The sequence below is a fragment of the Sphaerodactylus townsendi genome, linkage group LG16, assembly GCF_021028975.2.
Source record: "Sphaerodactylus townsendi isolate TG3544 linkage group LG16, MPM_Stown_v2.3, whole genome shotgun sequence".
In the NCBI taxonomy this organism is placed as follows: domain Eukaryota; kingdom Metazoa; phylum Chordata; class Lepidosauria; order Squamata; family Sphaerodactylidae; genus Sphaerodactylus; species Sphaerodactylus townsendi.
The window spans coordinates 4,363,004-4,377,772 of record NC_059440.1 but is presented as its reverse complement, the minus strand read 5'-3'; the positions used below and the strand labels follow the sequence as shown (position 1 = coordinate 4,377,772).

General features: G+C 46.9%; 1 protein-coding gene across 1 annotated transcript in view; it reads right to left on the bottom strand.

The window, feature by feature from the left end:
* The window catches only part of PPM1D (protein phosphatase, Mg2+/Mn2+ dependent 1D), a 55,828-nt gene extending 42,194 nt beyond the window's left edge, over positions 1-13,634 (bottom strand). Inside the window, exons 1-2 of the mRNA XM_048519435.1 lie at positions 13,252-13,634; positions 7,535-7,659 (exon numbers count right to left, since the gene is read on the bottom strand). Coding sequence (XP_048375392.1) covers positions 7,535-7,659; positions 13,252-13,463 — 337 coding nt within the window. The 5' untranslated portion in view covers positions 13,464-13,634. The remainder of the gene's footprint in view (positions 1-7,534; positions 7,660-13,251) is intronic.
* Positions 13,635-14,769: the final 1,135 nt, after the last annotated feature.

Below are 14,769 nucleotides of genomic sequence, written 5' to 3'. Positions count from 1 at the left end.
CTCGATTATTAGCATTAAACCTAAGACCTAGTTTTGGGGAAGCAGCGTAGGTAACCCTGTTAAGCGCTGCTAAACCCCACTGATTTTCATGCAAAGAACTAAAACGCGATTCTTTACCTGGGAGTAAGCTCGGTGGCTGGCAATGAGGCTTGCTTCTGAGTAAACCCTCCTAGGGTCGTGATTCACCCGTTGGAAGAGTTGCACGGTTGCTTCAAAGCAAAGCCACCAACTACCACCAAGCTTACTCCCGAGTAACGCACGCCAACCATTTTTCCAAAACGAAAACCTCAGTATTCAGGTTACATTGTCGTGTTGGCACTTTGCGATAAATAAGTGGCCTTCGGGTTACAGTTTGGGCACTCGGTCTCAAAAAGGTTCGCTATCACTGCCATAGACCAGGGGTGGCCAGCCTATGGTGCTCCAGGATGTTCAAGGACTACAATTCCCATCAGCCCCTGCCAGCACGGCCAATTGGTCATGCTGGCAGGGGCTGATGGGAATTGCAGTCCACGAACATCCTGGAGCACCATAGGTTGACCACTTCTGCCATAGAGTCACCACACTTAAAGGAGGGACTCTGAGTTAGTTAGTCATCCTTTTACAGCTTGGCTTACTCCACAGGGCTGTTGTGTGGATAAACGGGAATCACACACACTCTCTCTCCCCACTAAGCCGTGCTGAAACATTTCACGGGGTACAAAATACCAGGATTTTTAAATTGTGTTCTTAGGTGGCCCAGCCAAATTGGAAGCATCCTCTGAACTCCTTAGTCAACTTGACACTCTGTACAAACATAAACAATAACATTAGGGTTATCTGGCAGGATATTTTCCACATATTTTCTCACTCTGCTCCTTCTACCACCACCCCATTCCTTTCCTCTTTCATTTCTGCTTTCTTACTTATATGAGTATCTCTTTGTCACATTTACCAATAATCAAAGAAATGCCAGGTATCTAAATAAATAAAATCCGGAGACTTTAAATTAAGAACTTTAAATCAAGAACAACTCTCAAGCCCTCCTACAACAAGAGAATTTTTCTGAAGAAGAAGAAGAGTTTGGATTTATATCCCCCCTTTCTCTCCTGCAGGAGACTCAAAGGGGCTGACAATCTCCTTGCCCTTCCCCGCTCACAACAAACACCCTGTGAGGTGGATGGGGCTGAGAGAGCTCCGAGAAGCTGTGACTAGCCCAAGGTCACCCAGCTGGCGTGTGGGAGTGTACAGGCTAATCTGAATTCCCCAGAGAAGCCTTCACAGCTCAGGCGGCAGAGCTGGGAATCAAACCCGGTTCCTCCAGATTAGATACATGAGCTCTTAACCTCCTACGCCACTGCTGCTCTGCACAGACAACCTGACCTTTCACCATCCCTCAGAGGAGCCACACTGTTTTTCAGCATTCTATGAGTGGCTGTGTTCCCCAACAATAATCAGAACGCAAGTGAACATTCTGTGATGTCACAATACATCCACTGAGGACCACGGCAGACAAAGAGCCCTTCGCTTGCCAGCTTATCTCAAACACGCCTGTACATGACATACGTCATATTGTTCATTGAGCATCATTAACGAAAAGGGAACTAATTACCACACAGGCTTTGGGTCCTTTGGCACACACAAAGGAATGTAGCAGCTCCAAAATTCCTAAATATTATTCAGCTACTATACCAAGGTGAAGAAGAATGTGTCAATAGCTTTAAAATAAAATAATAATAAATAAAAGGAATAAAAGGAATTATAAATAAAAGGACTAATAAAAGGAAACACTTCTTCACGCAACATGTGATCGGTGTTTGGAATATGCTGCCACAGGAGGTGGTGATGGCCACTAACCTGGATAGCTTTAAAAAGGGCTTGGACAGATTTACGGAGGAGAAGTCGATCTATGGCTACCAATCTTGATCCCCCTTGATCTGAGATTGCAAATGCCTTAGCAGATTAGGGGCTCGGGAGCAGCAGCAGCAGAAGGCCATTGCTTTCACATCCTGCCTGTGAGCTCCCAAAGGCACCTGGTGGGCCACTGCGAGTAGCAGAGAGCTGGACTAGATGGACTCTGGTCTGATCCAGCAGGCTCGTTCTTATGTTCTTAAGGCCATTGCTTTCACCTCCTTCATGTGAGCTCTCAAAGGCACCTGGTGGGCCACTGCGAGTAGCAGAGTGCTGTACTGGATGGACTCTGTTCTGATCCAGCAGGCTCTTTCTTATGTTCTAAAGGCCACTGCTTTCACATCCTGCATGTGAGCTCCCAAAGGCACCTGGTAGGCCACTGCGAGCAGCAGAGTGCTGGACTAGAGGGACTCTGGTCTGATCCAGCAGGCTCGTTCTTACGTTCTTAATGTGGATTCCAATAGCACTCGGTTGTTTAAATTCAAGATGATGAAAGCATGCTTCCACATTTGACAAAGGGTATGTTGCTTCCCTTCGTGCGAGTCTATTTTTATTTGTTAGCATTTGCATTGTAAGGAAACGAAGTGTGGATGTTTTGCAGGAGTTTCCAATCCCCTTCCCAACTTTCTTTAGTGGACAGACAGGGTCAAGAAGGAAAACCTCTGCGTGGGCCACACTGCACAAGGGGGCATGCAGTCACCTTCCCTGCTTATGTATGAAGAGCGTCTCAGTTTTTCCGCAAAAGAGACCTGTGGGTGAGGGAAGCTCTTCCTTTCCATATTTATATCCCTCCAAACCCATTCCCACATGTATTTTGGTCACAGGTCAGCTCCAATACCAGAAGTGAATCGGCCTAGAGAACAGACTGGACAGTGGCGAAGTCAAGCTAAGAAGCGGACTCCCATGGGAGCATCCCTCCGGTTCTTGAATCTATGACACATTCTCTGCTTTCCTGCCAGATGTATGCTGAGCAAAGGGCTAATACAGTGTTTCCCAACCTTTTCGAGGTCAGGGTACCCTTGACCTCACTCTTCATATCTCATGGTACCCCTGCCGCCACCCTCCACCTTCCCCTCCCATTGCCCCTGCTTGCCACACACCCCACCTTCCCCTCCCAGGGTGAAGGGTAGCACTGGGGGGGGGGGGGTGGCTGCTGACCTTGTGGCAGGCCCTGCCCCATGGGCCAGCTCCATGTCCTTGCTGGCCCAAGTGGGAGACACCACAATAATGAGGGGGGGAGCGGTAGTGTTGCCGCGGTACCCCTGGGACATGCTCACGGCACCCCAGCGTACCAGGGGACCCTGGTTGAGAATGGTTGGGCTAATATGTTAGCCCTGCTGATGGCCGCCTTTCCAGCCCACTGTGTGGATGACCATTTGTTAAACCTCCTTTCAGGGTCTGACATGAGGATTAGAGGAGCAAAAAATATCTTATGGGCACTACCACATCTTGACCGCGTTCTGAAACTGTCCTGATGGACTGGGTTCAGAGGACTGATCTTATTTTGACAGCAGGCTTCCTGACATTTTAAAACATTTCGATCCCATCCCTCCATTACATAAACATTGGATTCTGAATTGTGTTTATTTGCATACTGTATGTTACTGAGTGTTTGTGTTAGGCCCAGCCTGAGTAAGCGCAACAAACTGTTGTGATTTATGGATTTTATTGAGAATGAAACTAAACTAGTCTGGGAATAAGGCCAAGAAGGGGGTCTTCTTTTGCTTTAAAATGTAGATCTACCTTTTATCTAATGCAGATGTAGGGAACCTGCAGCTTGAGAGCCGCATGCGGCTCTTCTGCCCTTGCACTGTGGCTCCACGAGTCGAGCCGCCGGCCCCATCCTTGCCCGCCCTGCAGGCAGCAGGGCAGGCACACCAACTGCCTGCGGTCGGCCGCGCCGCGCGCTTCCCATCTTGCCCGCCCCGTTGGAGTGGGGCGGGCACTTTCCCGGCAGCCGGTGAGGCCAAGCCGCCGGCTTCATCCTTGCCCGCCCTGCAGGCAGCAGGGCGGGCGCATTCATGTGCTTCTCAGAATGAGCGGAGTAAAAGGTAAAAAACCCCAATATATATAGTGTTATCTTTATTTCAAATGTCAAAAATTATTTGCGGCTCCAAGTGTTTTCTTTTCCCGTGGAAAACGGGTCCAAATGGCACTTTGAGTGTTAAAGGTTCCCTACCCCTGCTCTAATGCAACTTAAAAACATGATCGTCCCTCGTCATGTCTAGCTTCGGTCCAACTCACTACTCTCATGCTGGTGTAACGGAGCACTAAGAGAATGCGGGGTGATCGTGTAAGCCCCAACCCCAGCCACACACACATTCCACACTCAAAAGCCTCAGTCACAAACCTAAAAGGCAGCCTTGGACAAATCAATCTCTCTTGGCCTTCCCCCCCCCCCCCAACCCAATCTGCTTTACTGAGGCAATAACATTGGCCTATCTTGCAGGAATGTTGTAAGTGTACATGAAAAAAGATGTACATGAAGTCCTTAGAACACCAAAGGCAACTTACAGGACCAGACTTGCTTACGACCAGCCGTAAAGTGTTGCACGCTTTCTTTCTTCCGCACATTTTATTCTTATTTCTATACAAAGTACAAATTAAAAAGGAAAGGGGGAAAAATACATCCGTTTTTCAAGGTGCCTCCAAAATGGTGCCAAATTATCTAATAGGATATTCTGAATTCATAAGAAGAACATCAAAAGAGACCTGATGGATCAGACCACTGGCTCATCAAAAGTGCAGAATTCTGAAGTGCACAGTGGTCAATCAGTTACTCTGGAACAGGGGTGACCAACCTATGGCGCTCCAGATGTTCAATGACTACAATTCCCATCAGCCAATTGGCCATGCTGGCAGGGGCTGATGGGAATTGTAGTCATTGAACATCTGGAGCGCCATAGGTTGGCCACCCCTGCTGGAAGGCGAACAACAGTGCATAGAAGCCTAGGCCTTTTCCTGATGTTGCCTTCTGGCTCTAGTATCCAGAGGTTTACTGCCTCTGAACATAGAGGTTCATTCTGTTATCACAGCTAGTAGCTAAGATTCAAATTAAACCAAAGCAAAACACATTTTTAAAAATCCATGTGATAATGATGAATCAGGAATTCAACAAATTGTTACTATATACAGCATGATAAGTTCTTTTCCCTTTTTGCTCTCTCTTGCAAAGTACATCTGTAATTCTTGGCATTGGCAGAACGTCCCAGAATTTAACAAGCGAGGGATGGAACAAAAAAGGTTCTGCGCTGTACCAACATTTTGCTACTAGAGTTTCAGCTGCTTTCAATAAATTTCAAACCAGCTCGTAATGTTGCTTCTCTGCTGATCTGAACAGAGGGCCAAGAAGAAGAAGGAGGAGGAGGAGGAGGAGGAGGAGGAGGAGTTTGGATTTATATCCCCCCTTTCTCTCCTGCAGGAGACTCAAAGGGGCTTACAATCTCCTTGCCCTTCCCTCCTCACAACAAACACCCTGTGAGGTGGGGGGGCTGAGAGAGATCAGAAGAACTGTGACTAGCCCAAGGTCATCCAGCTGGCGTGTGTGGGAGTGCACAAGCTAATCTTGGCCTCTCATAGCCTCTCAAAATGCATTGTTACATCAACAGCACACACAATCCCAGTCCAAAATTTCTGAATAACTAGGCATTCCCAAAACAGATATAAATAAGATCTGCCCTTGACTGAACGTTTCGTCAACACTTACTCTCAACAGTTATATAATATAATTAAACAGTAAGGGGGTCATGAACCACTCACATAACTTTTTTCCAAAAGTTCACTTTCAAGTTAACACATGGAAATATACAGTCTCCCGGTTCCGGTTCCGGCAGCCGTGAGGGAAGCACGCTTTTACCTTCTCCGCAAGTCTTTTATCAAATATTTATTAACTTTTACCAAATATTTATTAACTTTTACCATATACAGTCTCCCAATCAGAATACGATAGATAACAATCCATTACAGGACCCCATAAACGGATTCCTTAAAAAGCTTGTCTGAGTTAAAAACAGTTTTGACTATGGGTCTTTCCAATGGGTCAATAGTCTCAAGCACGGCTTCAATTTTAAGCTCTTTCAAATCAACACAACCATGAATTTTCAGCTGTAAATTAACAGAACCAGAATGGATTGGCCACAACCATCATGCATCCAATTAGTGGTTCAAGCAAGCAAGAATTCGGCTTAATGGCGTCATTAAATCTATTCACACCATGTCAACCCCATTCAACTGCAGTTCCAGAAATGAGGAAGTATTGATTCCAGATAAAAGAAGTATAAACCAAAGACAATGTTGTTCTCACCATACACCATACTTCTAATATTGAGGCTATAGATCAGGGGTAGGGAACCTGCGGCTCTCCAGATGTTCAGGAACTACAATTCCCATCAGCCTCTGTCAGCATGGCCAATTGGCCATGCTGGTAGGGGCTGATGGGAATTGTAGTTCCTGAACATCTGGAGAGCCGCAGGTTCCCTACCCCTGCTATAGATGTATTGGCCTGTATTATAACCCATTTTATATAAGAACCCTGATAATACCAAATGCAAGGGAACCTAAGAACATTGCTGCTCTAAAGGGTACCATGTCCAATTCTTACCACATCTAATCCAAACAAATTGCAACTGGGGCTTTTTTTTTAACCTTTCCTAAAACTTTCACACCTAGCGTTTCAGTGTTTTGATGTATTATATCCAGAAAGGGAACCAAAATCACAGATTAATTTGATAACCATTTGAACAGACACTGCAGCATGAGCCAAAGGCTAGAGCAACGCGTAGATATACTATCTGTGACAACAGGCTTCTATGAATCCCAAGAAACTACCACTTGAATTTACAGTGATTACTAAGAGTTAAACAGCAAATATTAAAGCTGATAAAGGACAGTTTTGTGCCATTTTGTGTTACCCGTGATTTGGTCAGAATGTTGTTAATCTATAGGTTAGGAAATATGCCCAGGTTAGGAAATATTCGCTGTTTTTAAATGATATTTATGATAATTATGTTTTAATGATTTTATGTATACTGTTTTATGTTGCACACCACCCAGAGCCCTTTGGGGATGGGGCGGTATATCAAATCAAATCAAATCAAATCAAATAAATAAATAAATAAATAAAAATAGCCCTGAATGTAGCTCTAACACAAGAAACAAAGGAGGATTCAAAGTTAAATTTCCCTTCGGGGATAGGCGGCCTATAAGTTTAATAAAATAAAATAAAATAAAGGAGAAAAAATAGCCTCTGCAAAGGAGTCCTCAGGAATTATCAGCCAAAGCAAATGGTGTTTTCCTAGCCCGTTTGCCCACTCAGGTTTGGATGGAAGCATGTCGGAAGCCATTTGTGAGCCCTTCTCAAGCATTCCAAAACAGGAAAACAACAAACTAAATAGTTGGATCATCAGCCAGAGTAATACTGCTTTCAAATTCTAGCTCAGCTCTATTTCCTTCAAATCTAAGGAAATCAGGAGAATGAAATCTCTAGATATAAGCACTGCTCTGGAGGAGGGAGTAAAATACCTGCTCCCAAGTAAGCATATACCGGAATGCTGATTTGCTACCCTAGAAGTTCTATGCACCATGTCTGGTCTCTCAATCAAACCTCCTCCACCACCCTTGATTTCTGTGTCTGGCCGGTCATGCTTACCCAGGGCGCGAGCCACAGCCAGGAACGGGATCTGATCAATAACCGTGCTTCGCCGCACAGGACCATTGTGGGTCAGACGAGGTCTCTTCCACACAACTCGGTTCACGCCAGATTTGTTGATCACGCTAAAATTAGAGAGAGGGGAGAATCAGAGGAATGGGGAAAGGGAGAAAAGACAAACCAAGTCACATAAAAGCTGCACAACTTCAGGATCCTGGGCATCCTCTTCTCAATTCCGGGGGGGAGGGGGGAGGGAAGGCTTGTAGACGTCATGAGAGCGAGCTTAAAAATGCCAGCCTCCAGGTAGAACCTAGGAATCCGCTGGAAATTCAGTTCATCTCCAGACAACAGAAATCAGTTCCAATGGAGAAAAGGAGGGCTTTGGAGGATAGATTCTATCAGCGGAGTTTAAAGCGGAGTCAATTTCAATTTCAATAAGCCTTTATTGGCATACAGAACATACAATATAAATACAGTTTAAATTACTAGATAAAACTTCACACTGGATCATAAATTCAGTTCGCAAACCTCAGCCAGAAACTTTGCCACTGCGAGACAACAGTCAAGGTCATTACAGTTTAAGAGTATAGTTACTTTATCAAGCTCTGTCAGGGTTTTCATAGAGTCAATGATTTGTAATAATAAGCTGGATCTTGGATTCTGGTAAAGTGGGCAGTGGAGGAGAATGTGCGCAATGGAATCCAACTGCCCTGGACTGCAGGGGCAAAGCCTCTTATCGTTTGGTAGACCCTTGAGTCTTCCTCTATGGAGCGGGGATGGCATAATGTTAAATCTAGCCAGCATGTAGGCTCTCCTATATATAGGGTTGGTAAGCGCTGCAATATAGTAGGCTGGGTTTCCCTGCACAAATGGAATTGCCACGTTCATTGGCGAACAGGATTTGTTGGCCAAGCTCTGCAGTTGTTGATAATCTATTGCTAGTAGCCGCTCTTTGATGAGGGTAAATGTCTCAGTAAGGGTTAGCATGTTCAGAGAGTCACTATCATAGCCCAATTCCCCAATCTTTGTTATAACTGATGTGCACCATTTAGAGTGATGGAGTTCTCTCAAGGTGAGTTAAAGCAGAGTCACTCTGGTAAGATGAGAAGGTTTAGTCTTCTTGCACTCACTGCAACCTTCTAGCACTCTTGGAAGAGGAGTGCTACACGCAAGATGTTCTTTCCATAGGAAGGCTTTTACTTTTGCAGTTGCAGGGTTACACAAGTCTATTCTATACAAGACTATACAGAACTCTTCACAAACAGAACTTAACTCAACTTAGCACAGCATATACAATGCATGCATCGGGGATACTTTTTCCTGCCCATGCAACAGCCTCTCATTGGTCTAGAATCACAGTTGAATTCATCAATCATGTTAAAGGTCAACCATTGCTACTTTTTGCCCCCAGAATGACTGTCTCCGTCCTCTGGGCTTTGCAAACCTCTGCTAACTGAGAAGATGACCTTTTTGTGAACTTTTCACTTTTTTATATATCATGACAGATTCTGTGGCATTGTACCTCACGGACGTCCCTGTCATCCCCAGGCTCCATTTCCAAATCTCCAGGAATTTCCCAACCTGGATCTGGTAACCCTTCCCCCCACCAGTGGCCAGGGGGTCCCCAGCAACCCTGGCCCTGGAATTGGTAATGGAAGTCTGAACACAACGGGAATCAATACCATTGCTGCCTCCTGGGAGAGCCTCTTTGCGCTCTGTTGCCTCTCCCCTCCCACTGACCTTCCCTTCCCACCCCTTGTCATGAGTCACACCTCACAACAAACCAGCTCCCCAGCTAGCTGGGCGACTGCCTCACATTCTATTCCAAGCAAATTTCCTTCCCAGCGTTGTGAAAAATGTAGCGACAGATTTTTTTAAAAACCCTGTGAGACAAGAGCAACCGTAGCACCAATGCCAAATCACACCGTGGGGCAGAGCGGCATTCAAAACACCATCTCTTGCTTCCGCCAGAAGTTGGGCCAGGCTCCAAGGTGCTTTTTTAATTGAAAGATTCAAAGCAGCCGGGGTTCTCCTGGGATCCCCGCCAGCAACAACAGGAGGCAGGATTTTAAATAGAAAGTGAGGAAAGAGACGACGAGACGGGCCTCATCTGCCTGGAGGCAAAGGGGATGGGCTGGTCGAGGCAAAGGAGAGTTGTGCCTTTAAGTGCTTTCAGCACCTGCTCTCAGATGCCGAACAGCAGGGCAGGCCTGCGTGCCAAGCTCAATTCAGCCCGCTATTCAGGAAAAAACTGGAGGAGCCATAAGGTGAACAAAGCAGAAAGAAAACAGATAAACTAAAACCAACCACAGACTCTCTGAACATGTTCAGAGACAGTGCACCTTTGAAAAGCAGTTGTGACGGTGATGGAAGGTGCTGTCAAGCTACAGCTGGCTGACGCCAGCCCCAGAGGGTTTTCAAGGCAGATGTAGTTTGCCATTGCCTGCCTCCACAATCTGTGGTTCTCAACCTGGGGGTCAGGACCCCTTTGGGGGTCGAACGACCCTTTCACAGAGGTCGCCTAAGACTCTCTGCATCAGTGCTCTCCATCTGTAAAATGGATAAATGTTAGGGTTGGGGGTCACCACAGCATGAGGAACTGTATTAAAGGGTAGCCGCATTAGGAAGGTTGAGAACCACTGCTCTACATAAGAACATAAGAACAAGCCAGCTGGATCAGACCAGAGTCCATCTAGTCCAGCTCTCTGCTACTCGCAGTGGCCCACCAGGTGCCTTTGGGAGCTCACATGCAGGAGGTGAAAGCAAGGGCCTGGTCTGTTAAGGCATTTGCAATCTCAGATCAAAGAGGATCAAGATTGGTAGCCATAAATCGACTTCTCCTCCATCAATCTGTCCAAGCCCCTTTTAAAGCTATCCAGGTGAGTGGCCATCACCACCTCCTGTGGCAGCATATTCCAAACACCAATCACACGTTGCGTGAAGAAGTGTTTCCTTTTATTAGTCCTAATTCTTCCCCCCAGCATTTTCAATGGATGCCCCCTGGTTCTAGTATATACATGGTGCCCCTGGATTTTCATTGGTGGTCTCCCAGCTTCTGAGATGTGACAAGATCAAGCTAACCTGGGCCACATGAAAAACAGCTAGTGAGGTACAGTAATACGGGGAGGGGGGGTGCATGTTTTGGCCACCGTGACCTGCTTGAAAGTATTCAGGAAACATCCACTGTGGGAAAAGAGGATGCAGGGGATAGAGGGACCTCTTGTCCCAGCAAGCAGGGCTCTTTTCTTGGGCACAAACTCCACAGGGGAGTTGCAGCAGAAAAACAGAATGACATTTGGCTGTTGTGGACTTTCCTGGCTGTGCGGCCAGCCGTAGATGCGGGCAAAATGTCAGAAGCAAAAACTACCAGACCACGGTCGCACAGCCCAAAACACCCGCAACAGCCAGATGATTCCAGCCGTGAAAGCCTTTGACAATAAAACAAAGTCTCTGTGGCACCCGGAAGGCCATCAGATTTCATTATAGCTGAAGCTTTTATGTACTGAAGCCCACTTTACAAGACATACGTAGTGAAGAAGAGAAGAAGAAGAGTTTGGATTTATATCCCCTCTTTCTCTCCTGCAGGAGACTCAAAGGGGCTTACAATCTCCTTGCCCTTCCCCCTCACAACAAACACCCTGTGAGGTAGGTGGGACTGAGAGAGCTCTGAGAAGCTGTGACTAGCCCAAGGTCACCCAGCTGGCATGTGTGGGAGTGTACAGGCTAATCTGAATTCCCCAGAGAAGCCTCCACAGCTCAGGCGGCAGAGCTGGGAATCAAACCCGGTTCCTCCAGATTAGATATGGAGCTCTCTCTCTGCTTCCTCCTCATATAGTACCAGCACCAAGACCCATGTAGTACCCCATCCAAAGAAGCAGGCTTCAGTTAACAAAAACTTATGCCACACACACACACAGACAAAAGAAAAGTTTTTTAAAAATAATATTATCATCTGGCTCTTTTTGTATTAACTCCACCGCAGCATGAGTATCAGCTATGCTAGAGAAGTGGTGGCGAACCTACAGCACGGGTGCCAGAGGTGGCACTCAGAGCTCTCTCTGTGGGCATGCGCGCACAGAGCTCGTCATGTGGGGGGGAAATTGCCCTCCCACATCTAGGCTGGCCTGAGCCGCTGGACTTGATGAGCGTGCACCTCAGCGACCAGGGAGGACTCAGCTGGTGGGCCTGGTGCCTGTGCTCCAGGTGGCTGCTACCCGAGGGGGAGGGGCAGAGGCGGCAGAGATGCCAGAGAGGCGCAGAGCGGCACATGTGGGACTTGCTGGAGGCTACAGAAGGATGGCCCTTGCTCAAGGGGGTTATTCAGGTTAAATTACCGCGTTGGCACTTTGCGATAAATAAGTGGGTTTTGGGTTGCAAATTGGGCACTCGGACTCGAAAAGGTTCACCATCACTGTACTAGAGTAACACACTGAGCACCAGACCACCATACAAAATACTAAACACTGCTCCCCTGTGAACATGCAATATCTGCACAAATAATCAGGGGGTGTTCCTCTGGTCAGCAGCAGTTAAAAAAAAAAGTTTTGGATCTGCTAAGGTCCTGGGTTCAAACTCAAATTCAGCCAGGCAAGATAAACAAACACCCATAAAAACTTCTATGTTTCGTTTGGTGCTCCTTCCCTCATGGTCATTAGCACTCCTCCCTGTATACGTTTATCTGTTTTATTTCATTGCTTGAAAGGTTTGTATATGTCTGTATTTTTAAAACTGTTTTAATGTGTTGAATATTGTCATATTGAAGTGTTTTAATGGTTTTATTTTTGTCATCTTGGGGGCCCTATTTGGGTAGAAAGGAAAAAAGAAATAGTTTAGATAAGAGGTCTGCAACCTGCGTCTCTCCAGATGTTCATGGACTACAATTCCCATCAGCCCCTGCCAGCGTGGCCAATTGGGCATGCTGGAAGGGGCTGATGGAATTTGTAGTCCATGAACTTCTGGAGAGCCGCAGGTTGCAGACCCCTGGTTTAGATAAATACATTGTTGTATCCAGCTGGTTGCATAGGTGTCAAACTCACAGCCCTCCAGATGTCATGGACTACAGTTCCCATCATCATGCTGGGAACTGTAGTCCATAACACCTGTGGCAGCCACCAAAACACGGCACTATATATTTTTTTTCAGGACTAGACTGACATGCTATATTCTATCACCTGTTTCTGGCATTTCCAGCCTTATTTCGACCGTCATAAGGACCAGACACTTGAAAGGGAAGATAAAAAGGAACCGAAATCCTTAGGCTTGCTGGTACAAAAACTCATTTAAAAATGAGGAACACAACCAGCATCGGAAACCAGGCCAATTTTCTTTTTAAAATCCTGTTCATCAATTTAATGCCTTTTAAATCCTGGTTGGCATGACTGTTTGCAGTCAACTTCCAAGGCCACATGCAGAGGACATACACTGGGGAGGGCCGCCGCTTTCGTGCCCGGCTTTGGGGCGTCTGTGAAACATCTGGATAGCCACAGCTGGACAATCAAATGCCAGGCTAAGCAAACTTGGGTCTGATCCAGCACAGCATGACCTGACACAGTTGGAAGTACACAACGTAACATTATGAGGACAGAATGATACTTGGTCATCACAAACTTGCGCACTATATCCCAGTTTCTCCTTTACCATTATTGGGGGCTTAAAATTAGAAAGTGCACGCAGATTGGCACAACAAAATCCCCGGAAAAAGACAGCAAGACAATTACCTGCCCCCGAGCCCTTCAATTCGCTGCCTCTCTTTTGGCAGCTCGGGTTTGTGATCTTGCGTCACCTCCACCGCCCTGATGAAGTTGTCTTTGGGGTTATCTTGGACTCCGAGCACCACTCCTGAGTCGCCCACGTGAGCCACGTACATCTTCGACCCCCGGATTATCACCACGCTGGCTGTCGTGCCGGATGTACTTGGAAGGCCGGTCATGGTCTTGGGCCACTCGGCTGCAAGGGGAAGGAAACCAACTTGAGCAAAAAAACCTCTCTCGTCAGAAATAAAATGCACAGAAGAGAAACCAGGTTGGTATTAAATAATCACATCCTTTGCCATTCCTGCCTACCCATGTCCGTCTGTGCTAAGGGTCACCCATGTTCCACTTTGATGAGACAACAACAGCCACCCCTTGCCCAAGAAATCACCCAGCCCTCCTGGATCCTCAGAACCAGACAACATTTGGAAACACGGGGGGGGCGGGGGGGCAGGGGGGGGGGCTGAGAGAAGACTTTTTTTCAATTATCATTATATTGTCATTCAGTACATTGCAGTCATTTTAAAGGTGAAGCAGGAAAGATCATATTCTTCCTCCCTTCCATTTTATCCTAGTGTGGGCTGAGCGTGTGTGACTGGCGCAGCAAGCTTTCGTGGCTGTGTAAGGATTCAAACCTGGATTTCCCAGATCCTAGTCCGAGACTCCAACCACTAGACCACAGTGGCTTTCCAGAACGCCCGCAGGAGATCCTGGGTTTGAGCAGAACCCTCTCACGTGACAGTTGACAGGGGGATCCGTCCTCCACTGCAGCAACCTAAGACGAACCGATGCTCCGATTTCTGCACAAGGCAGCTCTGTCTATTTTGAAACGTCTCCGCCCTCAAAGAAAACGCTTTGCTGCACAGCTCAGCTTCTGCACACCCAAAAGCGTCCCCGGCAAGTCTGAACAGGACTCCGAGCAACCTGCAGCTCTGCAACTGGGCACGCCCCAACCACCTGCTCCTCTCCGAACAGCGACTGAATCCCAGGGAATTCCCAAAGGCTTCCAGACGAGCCCTGAATAAGGAGCCGGCAGTGCTGCCAGCCCCGCAGGGGCCCAGTTTATTCCTGGGGGCAGTCGCTTAACCAAGGGAGGCGAAGATGGGCCTGCGTCTTTTACCTGCCAACCCCAGCATGTTGCCAGTGCCTCACTGACCCAACTTACCTTGAGTGAACTCTACCATTCAAAATGGTGCACAATAGTTACAGCAAAGATCGGGGAACTGGGTTATGACAGCGACTCCTTCAATATGCTAACCTTTACTGGAACTTTTGCCCTCATTAAAGAGAGGCTGTTAGCAATGGACTATCAACAACTGCAGAGCTTGGCAAAGAAATCTTGTTCGCCAATGAATATGTCACATTTTTGGTGAGTAAACATAGTGTTTAATGCTGAAAACAGTAACAAACAATAACACTAGGACCAGCTTCAGAGCCAGTGGACCAATGTCGCACCAGAAAGCTGTCCAAAGAGGTCTGTTTCTG